This window comes from Ranitomeya variabilis, chromosome 5, assembly GCF_051348905.1.
Source record: "Ranitomeya variabilis isolate aRanVar5 chromosome 5, aRanVar5.hap1, whole genome shotgun sequence".
In the NCBI taxonomy this organism is placed as follows: Eukaryota; Metazoa; Chordata; class Amphibia; order Anura; family Dendrobatidae; genus Ranitomeya; species Ranitomeya variabilis.
In genome coordinates, this window is record NC_135236.1 from 172,506,404 (window position 1) to 172,518,513 (window position 12,110).

Sequence of the window (12,110 nt, forward strand, 5' to 3'; positions counted from 1 at the left end):
TATTGACATGATGGCATCACACAGTTGCCGCAGATTTGTCGGCTGCACATCCCAAAGATGCTCCATACAAGGCAGGATGGATCCATGCTTTCATGTTGTTTACGCCAAATTCTGACCCTACCATCCGAATGTCGCAGCAGAAATCGAGACTCATCAGACCAAGCAACGTTTTTCCAATCTTCTACTGTCCCATTTTGATGAGCTTGTACAAATTGTAGCCTCAGTTTCCTGTTCTTAGCTGAAAGGAGTGGTACCCGGTGTGGTCTTCTGCTGCTGTAGCCCATCTGCCTCAAAGTTTGACGCACTGTGCGTTCAGAGATGCTCTTAGGCCTACCTTGGTTGTAACGGGTGGCGATTTGAGTCACTGTTGCCTTTCTATCAGCTCAAACCAGTCTGCCCATTCTCCTCTGACCTCTGGCATCAACAAGGCATTTCCGCCCACAGAACTGCCGCTCACTGGATTTTTTTTCTTTTTCGGACCATTCTCTGTAAACCCTAGAGATGGTTGGGCGTGAAAATCCCAGTAGATCAGCAGTTTCTGAAATACTCAGACCAGCCCTTCTGGCACCAACAACCATGCCACGTTCAAAGGCACTCAAATCACCTTTCTTCCCCATACTGATGCTCGGTTTGAACTGCAGGAGATTGTCTTGACCATGTCTACATGCCTAAATGCACTGAGTTGCCACCATGTGATTGGCTGATTAGAAATTAAGTGTTAACAAGAAGTTGGACAGGTGTACCTAATAAAGTGGCCAGTGAGTGTATATTTGTCATATTCGCATAATATTGAAGCTTACAAAATATGGTTCTTTTGTAAACTTACTCATTAACAAGTCTTTCCCAGTTGGCTCTCATGAAATCCCAGGAAAGGCTCTGGCCTACCACGTTATTAGCAACATTGGTAATTGTGGAAAGGGCGTCTTGTTTGCGGATTTTCGTGGAATCCAAGGAATATTCGAGGAGTCTGTGAATTGAAAATATAAACTTGTGAACAGAAATAATTTCTTATTAACTAGACCATGAAATGTGATGCATAGTATTATTATACATTTTTATAGCATGGCGCTAGTAGGCATTTATTCTTGGCTTTAAGCTACAAAACTGCAGTAAAAAACATTCAGACAGCTCAACTTTGATGTGGTTATAAATCAGCTTAGAGGAGTTTAAGAGAAAAAAATGTTACCAACCATGCTGTCAGAACTAGCTCACTGATAGATTCATTGTTAACTCTTTCTGCAGTCTGCACTTCATGGTCAGTAATACATAGAGGCTATAGAAGTCAAACAGTTCATACGATTTTTTTGTGAAATCCAATTGAAAAATAATTTCTAGCTAAAATGCTTCCATTTAAGCTGATCGCCAGGGAGTGAAATAAGCTGATACCTGACATAATGGTACTATAATGTAACATTTTTGTATGAATGTACATTGTTGATTGTGATTATAAATTATATGGGCTTTCAGTGTAAAACCGTTAATCATGTCAATGGGAATGCTGAAGACTAACCTTTAGAAGCCAGGATGAACCATTTCTCTGATTCTGGCCCTTTTTGTGGGAGATTTTGTCTGGCCTTCGCCTTCTGTATGCAGATGATAGTGTCTAGTGGCTGCTCACATGTACTTTCCATGTCAGGGAGAAGTGGAGTGGAAGCAGCCATGTATAAGTACTAATGCTTCTCCGTGTGGACAAATGGAGAGAATGGGGACCCTAGACTGCATGTTTGCCCTCAACACAGGAGTATATGATGTAGAAAGGTAGTTGTCTGAGCCTGCGCCTCTATGATAGTTTTGAAGAGCTAGACTGTTGTTTGGATAAAAGCCAAATCATTATCTCAATTCGCAGATATAGTGTTTCAGGATATTGGCCCACGTCAGTGCAAAGTATGAGAACTGATTTGGCTAGGTGAGAGGCTCTGAACTGGGGTCTAAGGGGTTAGGTTTCTCCTTGTGGAGTTTGACATACCAGCTCTAGCTTGTCAAGGTAAGGAGGCTTATTCGCTGTGCAATGCTCATCTGGGAAATTTAATTTTCTATATTCTTCTTTGTCATTGTCATTCTTCTTTGTCAAATGGGGGGAAAGGGGAACATTAAAGTGATGGGAGTCGATAGAACACGCACCTATTATACATCTATATATATATAATTGTCTAAGGGTCACTTCCGTCTGTCTGTCTGTCTGTCTGTCACGGATATTCATTGGTCGCGGCCTCTGTCTGTCATGGAATCCAAGTCGCTGATTGGTCTCGCCAGCTGCCTGTCATGGCTGCCGCGACCAATCAGCGACGGCCACAGTCCGATTAGTCCCTCCCTACTCCCCTGCAGTAAGTGCCCGGCGCCTGCTCCATACTCCCCACAGTCACGGCTCACACAGGGTTAATGCCAGCGGTAACGGACCGCGTTATGCCGTGGGTAACTCACTCCGTTACCGCCGCTATTAACCCTGTGTGACCAAGTTTTTACTATTGATGCTGCTTATGCAGCCTCAATAGTAAAAACATCTAATGTTAAAAATAATTTAAAAAAAATAACAAATCATTATATACTCACCTTCTGCTGCCTTTCCCGCTCCGGTGACCGGTCCATGCAAGCGGCAGGTTCCGGTGCTAAGGATGGTATGCGACAAGGACCTGCCATGACGTCACGGTCATGTGACCGCGACGTCACCGCAGGCCCTGCGCGCCTGCGCGAGAAGGACCTGCCATGACGTCACGGTCATGTGACAGCGACATCATCACACCCTGGGACCGGAAGCTGCCGCCTGCACCGCACAGGTTTTTTAACCTGTGACATACGTGGCTAGGCAATATATTATGTAGCTGGGCAATATACTACGTGACTGGCCAATATACTACGTGGCTGGGCTATATACTACGTGGCTCTGTGCTGTATACTACGTCGCTGTGCAATATACTACATGGCTCTGTGCTGTATACTACGTAACTGGGCAATATACTACATCACTGGGCAATATACTACGTCACTGGGCAATATACTACGTGGCTGGGCAATATACTACGTGGCTGGGCAATATACTACGTCACTGGGCAATATACTACGTGGCTGGGCAATATACTACGTCACTGGGCAATATACTATGTAACTGGGCAATATACTACGTGGCTGGGCAATATACTACGTCACTGGGCAATATACTACGGGGCTGGGCAATATACTACGTGGGCTGGGCAATATACTACGTGGCTGGGCAATATACTACGTGGACATGCATATTCTAGGATACCCGATGCGTTAGAATCGGGCCACCATCTAGTATAATATAATCTCAATATGCCGTAAATTTTTTCAGTGGTGATACCATTTTTTTATTGAAGCCCTTGGAATACGTTCGGGCTGACAAAGGCTCTTGGACCCAAATCAAAAAGTAAAGCAAAAGTTTTAACACTGTCATGTAGAACAGGACTGAGATACTCAAACATCTAACTGTTCAGTTACATTCCTGTTATGGTACTTTGCGGAACTGATCAGTTTTCAGGGTTGTAACAACCATTAAAGAAGCCTCTGTCAACTTGTGTTGGCCTGTAGATCATAATCATTTGCTTCCTTTTGAAGAATGTCAGCCTTAGGCTGCTTTCACACTAGTCGTACGACGCACGTCGCAATGCGTCGTTTTGGAGAAAAAACGCATCCTGCAAAATTGCCTGCAGGATGCGTTTTTTCTCCATACACTTGCATTGGCGACGCATTGCGACGGATTGCCACACGTTGCATCCATCATGCGACGGATGCATCGTGTTGTGGCGTACCGTCGGCACAAAAAACGTTACATGTAACGCTTTTTTGTGTTTCGTGTCCGCCATTTCCGACCGCGCATGCGTGGCCAGAACTCCGCCCCCGCCTCCCCGGACATCACAATGGGGCAGCGGATGCGTTGAAAAACTGCATCCGCTGCCCCCGTTGTGTTTTTTTTCCACTGCATGCGTCAGTACGTCGGCACGTCGCATTGCGACGTGCGTCGTACGACGCTAGTGTGAAAGTAGCCTTAAAGGATTGAACTAATGTATGCTTTTCAGGGGTGCACTGCTACCCTTCCATGTGGATTTCTGCTTGCTGGGTGGTTGTTCGCTCCTGAATGATGGACAGTTTGGTTCAGCAACATTGTTGCTCTGAACTCTCGTTTGCTGCACTCAGAAGCATGATTGCAGCGTCACGGAAGCTGCCTGGATCAAATGACTATTGCTTCTGAGTATCATTGAGAAGGTTTATAGCATAGAGCTAGCAAGAGCGTGCTCCTTACCTATGAATCCGGCCACCTCTGCTAGACTGCAGAAGTAGCCAGTAAACTAGCAACATGTAGCAAACAATAACATTAAAAATCACCACCTCACTCCCATTTTTAAGAGTGGAGAAAGTTTTGAATAAGAGGACATATGCACAGTTGCTTGTTTTTATAAGCACTTTGCAATATTACTAATTTATGATACTGAGAAATAAATCTCTAAAAAATAAAATGTATCAAACTTTCAACTTCTTTACCTATTGAGAATCCAGGGTTCCTTAGTACACGCCAGACCTGCTCGGAGTTTGTCAGCCTCTTGCGCATTAGTAGTGCTCTTGAACTTTTCCCATGTAAAATTCCACTCAGTTTCTCCCCCTCGAGCTATAGCATTGCAGTAGATGGTGGATCTCAGATTTGCATGAATACTGTACATATTGACACAGAAAATAATGTTATTGTACTTTTTTTTTTTCAGTTTTACCTAACAATTTGCCATATCATTAAAGACATATTAGTAGAACTAAAGGCTGGAAAAAAGTATACAAATTGTCTGCTCTACTGGGCCAGGCGATCTGCATATGCATCTGTCACAATACTTACGGATTAACATTTGTATTCATCCATTGTCTAAACCATTCAGTAGCCAGTTCTCCACATTCTGTGATTCCATAATTACAACCCACATTGACTGCATTTATTTCTTGGTATCTGTAGGTTAGAAAATATACAAAATAGAAAGACAATGAAAAAATCTTAATCAAATTATAAGTGCAATACTTATTTTCCAAAATGTGACATATTATCCTCATTGCCATTAAGGCTGCTTTCACACATCAGTATTTTGCCATTACTCACAATCCGTCAAATTTTGAAAAAAACGGATCCGTCGAAGATTGTGAAAAACTGATGCGACGGATCCGTTTTTTCGCTGGATCCGACTAGCTGTTCCGGCTAACTGGATTCTAAAAAAATCTGAGCATGCTCAGTTTAAGTCACTTGAGTCACTTGACGGATCTGGTGCCATTGGCTACCATTCTAGCAAACGCCGGACGGTGTCAGATCTGTCGCTGTCCGTTTTTTCAACGGACACAAAAAACGTTCCTTTGTGCGTTGTCTCCGGCCACCGGACCAACAATTTTCGAGGGATCCGGCAAATGACGGATGAAACGTGAGGCCATCCGTCGCAATCTGTCTCTAATACAAGTCTATGAGAAAAAAATGGATCCGGCGACATTAGTCGCCGGATCCGGTTTTTTCAAAATTCAATGGATTTCGACTGATGGCAAAAAACTGATTTGTGAAAGCAGCCTAACATAAGGGCTCCTTCAAACAGGCTTGGACAGGCCCACAGGAGAATCCTCTGGTGGGCTCCTGTACAAGAGTGGGCCACCCACTGCCCTCTTATATGAGCAGTTCTTGGCACAATATATGTGGATCACTATATACAGACAAATGTAGCATCATATTGATATCTACCCAGTTCATTGTTATGTATAGATTTGTTATTGATCATAACGGAACATTTATATGGAGCTGAAAAGTGGGGCCTTGGAGTTGGCTTCCCCTAGTCCGACACACCCTTCACAAGTCAGTTTTTCTCATACAAGTGTTCTTGCCGTTTTTCAGAGCTAGCACTCCTACCTATGATAGTCTATGGGGTAATTCAGATGTCTGATTTTATGCCTAGACCGACAATGCCTTCACACGTCCGTTTTTCTCATATGAGTTTTCTTGCCGTTTTTCACGGCTAGCACTCCTACCTATGATAGTCTATGGGGTAATTCAGATATTAAAATTCCTTCTGCATTCACATTGCCAACGCCACATCATAGGGGTCACTCTCCCCCCCCCCCCTTTTTTTCTTCAGTGTTACTACTTAGCACGTTCACCTACCCTATCATTTCAACTCCAGCCGTCCCATGCTACGAGATATAATTAATCTCTCCCCCACTGGTTTATAGAAATTATACTCCCGATGAAAGCCCATCGCCACCCTTACATTTCTTCTCACTCCACCTATGTGTATAGGTTTCACCTCCATAGCAACTGCTACACCTACCAACACACCTCCACTCTACCTTAATCCCGCCCAACCTCCTCTTCTCTTCCACGGCAGTGCATTTCGTACTGCGCATGTACCGCTTACACCATTCCCCAGGTCCGTGGGTCTATTGCGCACGCGCAGGTTCGGAACGCCCCCTTTGACTTCCGGAGGCGCCCACACACATGACCGCAGTGCGTTCCACTGCGTGTCATGGTGCGCCGGTCCGGAAGTCCCCTTAGTTAAGGGGGGACCGCCCTGCTGACGCGCGCTAACATTGGACAGTTACGGACCGCCCCCCCCTCAAACTACACTATTAAAACACTGCCAACACCCACAAAACTATCCACGCCCCATTTGGAAGAAGCTAATTGCGAAACGGCGCTTGTTGGGCGCGGGAGGCCTCCACATCACTCTGACCAGAACGCACAGATCCTTTGACACTTACAACTACAGGTAATATATCCTGTTTAAGGATTGAGATTTGCTCTTATGATATGCTTAATCAGTGCACATAGTGATTCCTTTTCACTTTCCAAGTGTTCCTATAGCACCTTATGCTAATACACTGGCATACATCTGATTGCTTTTCCTGAGCACTCTTCCTAAAGGTATTACCTTCTGATATTTAGTTCTGTGCGCAGTGTATTTTTGTGGGGTGCCTCCCTTGGTTTTGGAGGTTCCGTTTTTCCCCCCCAGTCTTTTGTCTAATTTTATCATGTGTTATGCAATTTTAGAATAATATTCTGAATAAATTTATTGATTTTTAGTAGCTCTTCTCTCACTTCTTTTTTTCTCGTGGCACCCACCACTGGAAAATGTGTTTATGGGGTAATTCAGATGTCTGATTTTATACCTAGACCGACAATTAGGGTTGAGCGACTTTCATTTTTTTAAGATCGAGTCTGGTTTTGTGAAACCCGATTTAGTCCAGAGTCGAGTCGAGTGAAGTCGGCCGATTATCGCTAAAAGTCGGGGATCGACCGAAACACGAAACCCAATGCAAGTCAATGGGGAAGCATAGCCGGCAGTGAGTGGAGGCCAGGAAAACACCTACAGTGCACATTTTACTGCCAAAAACATCCATTCTAGTTTTCTGAAGCTTGTCAATCTTAATTAACTTTATAATAATAGTTGGGCACTGGAAATTGGGGGTCATTTGGCAAAAGTTGTGGGGGTAGGGCTGGTTCAAGGTTTTAGTGGGCCCAGGAAACATGGACTACGTCATGGCGGTGGAGCAGGGAGAGGTAAGTATTTCAACGTTGCAAGTGCTGTGATCCTGAGCAAGCAGGGGGGGCCCACTCGTTCGCATTGGCACTGGCACAGGGCCCCTCAAAGTACGGCGGTGTGTTTGCATGGCGGGGGCGCCTCCCACCAGCAGCGACACTTTTGCGTACTCTGAGTGGCCCTGTGCCAGTGACGTCGCCAACGAGTATGCCCCCCCACCTGATGAAGGAACCTGCACTTTCATCTGCACCTTCCTCTTTGTCCCTGTGTAAGGTGGTATAATATGCGGGAAGGGGAACCTTACTTTCAGCAGGGTCAGATTCTGGCTGTGTAGAGTACAAGGGGAATGTAGTGGTCTAGGTCAATGTACCAGCAGACTCATCTAGCAGTGGCTGGGCAATGGGCAGGATGATGAGGAAACAGATATAGGGCCAAAGAATAAAGTAGGCTAAATGCAGATCAAAATTGGTAACAGGACTAAACAGGCGGCATTGCTTTGTTCAGTGGAGTAGCAAACCCAAGAGCAGCAGACACTGTTTCAAGGGCCTAACCACACTAGTAGGCCAAATGCAGTTTAATATCTGATAGTATAAGCCGAAAGCCAGAATGTGGAAGCTCAGCTTTGTTCAGTTGAGGACAACACCAGGGAGGGGCAGACACCGTTAGTAGGCCCTAACCACCATTTTGTTTTTTAAAAAACACTTAATGAGAGCCAGAAGGTTGAAGCTCAGCTTTATTCAGTTGAGGGCAACACCAGGGAGGGGCAGACACCGTTAGTAGGCCCTAAACACCATTTTGTTTTTTAAAAAACACTTAATGAGAGCCAGAAGGTTGAAGCTCAGCTTTATTCAGTTGAGGGCAACACCAGGCAGGAGCAGACACCGTTAGTAGGCCGGAACCACCATTTTGTTTTTTAAAAAACACTTAATGAGAGCCAGAAGGTTGAAGCTCAGCTTTATTCAGTTGAGGGCAACACCAGGCAGGGGCAGACACCGTTAGTAGGCCGGAACCAGCAATGTGTTTAAAAACAGCAGTTAATCAGAGCCGGAAGGTAGAAGCTCAGCTTTATTCAGTTGAGGGCAACACCAGGGAGGGGCAGAAGCCGTTAGTAGGCCCTAACCACCATTTTGTTTTTTAAAAAACACTTAATGAGAGCCAGAAGGTTGAAGCTCAGCTTTATTCAGTTGAGGGCAACACCAGGCAGGGGCAGACACCGTTAGTAGGCCGGAACCAGCAATGTGTTTAAAAACAGCAGTTAATCAGAGCCGGAAGGTAGAAGCTCAGCTTTATTCAGTTGAGGGCAACACCAGGGAGGGGCAGAAGCCGTTAGTAGGCCCTAACCACCATTTTGTTTTTTAAAAAACACTTAATGAGAGCCAGAAGGTTGAAGCTCAGCTTTATTCAGTTGAGGGCAACACCAGGCAGGGGCAGACACCGTTAGTAGGCCGGAACCACCATTTTGTTTTTTAAAAAACACTTAATGAGAGCCAGAAGGTTGAAGCTCAGCTTTATTCAGTTGAGGGCAACACCAGGCAGGGGCAGACACCGTTAGTAGGCCGGAACCAGCAATGTGTTTAAAAACAGCAGTTAATCAGAGCCGGAAGGTAGAAGCTCAGCTTTATTCAGTTGAGGGCAACACCAGGCAGGGGCAGACACCGTTAGTAGGCCGGAACCACCAATGTGTTTAAAAACAGCAGTTAATCAGAGCCGGAAGGTAGAAGCTCAGCTTTATTCAGTTGAGGACAACTTGAATTAGGGACTGCATACAGACTTAGCAGGCTGTCCCCTGTGTGGACCATGCATCCAATACATTAACCCATTGAGCCACAAAGGACACGTAACCTTCCGTGGCCATGCCTACAGGTCCATGTGTCTGTTGTCAGGTGTACCTTTGTCAGTGTAGGCCTATTGGAAGGAGGGACCGCAGACAGGCTTCGAAGGCCTAACACAATAAAATGGGCTGGCTGTAGGCACTTTAAAATTGGTTCCAGGGGTACACGGGCAGCAGTGGTCTGGTCAGTGGAGGCCTAGTGGAAGGAGGGACCGCAGACAGGCTTCGAAGGCCTAACACAATAAAATGGGCTGGCTGTAGGCACTTTAAAATTGGTTCCAGGGGTACACGGGCAGCAGTGGTCTGGTCAGTGGAGGCCTAGTGGAAGGAGGGACCGCAGACAGGCTTCGAAGGCCTAACACAATAAAATGGGCTGGCTGTAGGCACTTTAAAATTGGTTCCAGGGGTACACGGGCAGCAGTGGTCTGGTCAGTGGAGGCCTAGTGGAAGGAGGGACCGCAGACAGGCTTCGAAGGCCTAACACAATAAAATGGGCTGGCTGTAGGCACTTTAAAATTGGTTCCAGGGGTACACGGGCAGCAGTGGTCTGGTCAGTGGAGGCCTAGTGGAAGGAGGGACCGCAGACAGGCTTCGAAGGCCTAAAATAACAAACAATAGGCTCATGGCAGTTTTACAGCGGTTACATGGATACACGGGCAGGCAGCTGGTGATGAGTGGAGGAGTATTTAAAGTAGGGACCGCAGACAGGCTATCAAAGGCCTAAAATAACAAACAATAGGCTCATGGCAGTTTTACAGCGGTTACATGGATACACGGGCAGGCAGCTTGGTAGTGAGTGGAGGAGTATTTAAAGTAGGGACCGCAGACAGGCTATCAAAGGCCTAAAATAACAAACAATAGGCTCATGGCAGTTTTACAGCGGTTACATGGATACACGGGCAGGCAGCTTGGTGGTGAGTGGAGGAGTATTTAAAGTAGGGACCGCAGACAGGCTATCAAAGGCCTAAAATAACAAACAATAGGCTCATGGCAGTTTTACAGCGGTTACATGGATACACGGGCAGGCAGCTGGTGATGAGTGGAGGAGTATTTAAAGTAGGGACCGCAGACAGGCTATCAAAGGCCTAAAATAACAAACAATAGGCTCATGGCAGTTTTACAGCGGTTACATGGATACACGGGCAGGCAGCTTGGTGGTGAGTGGAGGAGTATTTAAAGTAGGGACCGCAGACAGGCTATCAAAGGCCTAAAATAACAAACAATAGGCTCATGGCAGTTTTACAGCGGTTACATGGATACACGGGCAGGCAGCTTGGTGGTGAGTGGAGGAGTATTTAAAGTAGGGACCGCAGACAGGCTATCAAAGGCCTAAAATAACAAACAATAGGCTCATGGCAGTTTTACAGCGGTTACATGGATACACGGGCAGGCAGCTTGGTGGTGAGTGGAGGAGTATTTAAAGTAGGGACCGCAGACAGGCTATCAAAGGCCTAAAATAACAAACAATAGGCTCATGGCAGTTTTACAGCGGTTACATGGATACACAGGCAGCTTGGTGGTGAGTGGAGGAGTATTTAAAGTAGGGACCGCAGACAGGCTATCAAAGGCCTAAAATAACAAACAATAGGCTCATGGCAGTTTTACAGCGGTTACATGGATACACGGGCAGGCAGCTGGTGATGAGTGGAGGAGTATTTAAAGTAGGGACCGCAGACAGGCTATCAAAGGCCTAAAATAACAAACAATAGGCTCATGGCAGTTTTACAGCGGTTACATGGATACACGGGCAGGCAGCTGGTGATGAGTGGAGGAGTATTTAAAGTAGGGACCGCAGACAGGCTATCAAAGGCCTAAAATAACAAACAATAGGCTCATGGCAGCTTTACAGCGGTTACATGGATACACAGGCAGCTTGGTGGTGAGTGGAGGAGTATTTAAAGTAGGGACCGCAGACAGGCTATCAAAGGCCTAAAATAACAAACAATAGGCTCATGGCAGTTTTACAGCGGTTACATGGATACACGGGCAGGCAGCTGGTGATGAGTGGAGGAGTATTTAAAGTAGGGACCGCAGACAGGCTATCAAAGGCCTAAAATAACAAACAATAGGCTCATGGCAGTTTTACAGCGGTTACATGGATACACGGGCAGGCAGCTTGGTGGTGAGTGGAGGAGTATTTAAAGTAGGGACCGCAGACAGGCTATCAAAGGCCTAAAATAACAAACAATAGGCTCATGGCAGTTTTACAGCGGTTACATGGATACACGGGCAGGCAGCTTGGTGGTGAGTGGAGGAGTATTTAAAGTAGGGACCGCAGACAGGCTATCAAAGGCCTAAAATAACAAACAATAGGCTCATGGCAGTTTTACAGCGGTTACATGGATACACGGGCAGGCAGCTGGTGATGAGTGGAGGAGTATTTAAAGTAGGGACCGCAGACAGGCTATCAAAGGCCTAAAATAACAAACAATAGGCTCATGGCAGTTTTACAGCGGTTACATGGATACACGGGCAGGCAGCTTGGTGGTGAGTGGAGGAGTATTTAAAGTAGGGACCGCAGACAGGCTATCAAAGGCCTAAAATAACAAACAATAGGCTCATGGCAGTTTTACAGCGGTTACATGGATACACGGGCAGGCAGCTTGGTGGTGAGTGGAGGAGTATTTAAAGTAGGGACCGCAGACAGGCTATCAAAGGCCTAAAATAACAAACAATAGGCTCATGGCAGTTTTACAGCGGTTACATGGATACACAGGCAGCTTGGTGGTGAGTGGAGGAGTATTTAAAGTAGGGACCGCAGACAGGCTATC

General features: G+C 45.9%; 2 protein-coding genes across 2 annotated transcripts in view; one reads left to right on the forward strand and one right to left on the reverse strand.

Annotated features, from left to right (window-relative positions):
* Positions 1-12,110, forward strand: part of CFAP161 (cilia and flagella associated protein 161) — a 106,724-nt gene that overhangs the window by 50,181 nt on the left and 44,433 nt on the right. The window lies entirely within an intron of this gene.
* ANPEP (alanyl aminopeptidase, membrane) overlaps positions 1-12,110 on the reverse strand; it is a 261,707-nt gene that overhangs the window by 1,813 nt on the left and 247,784 nt on the right. The window contains exons 17-19 of the mRNA XM_077263513.1: positions 4,841-4,948; positions 4,498-4,665; positions 827-967 (exon numbers count right to left, since the gene is read on the reverse strand). Coding sequence (XP_077119628.1) covers positions 827-967; positions 4,498-4,665; positions 4,841-4,948 — 417 coding nt within the window. The remainder of the gene's footprint in view (positions 1-826; positions 968-4,497; positions 4,666-4,840; positions 4,949-12,110) is intronic.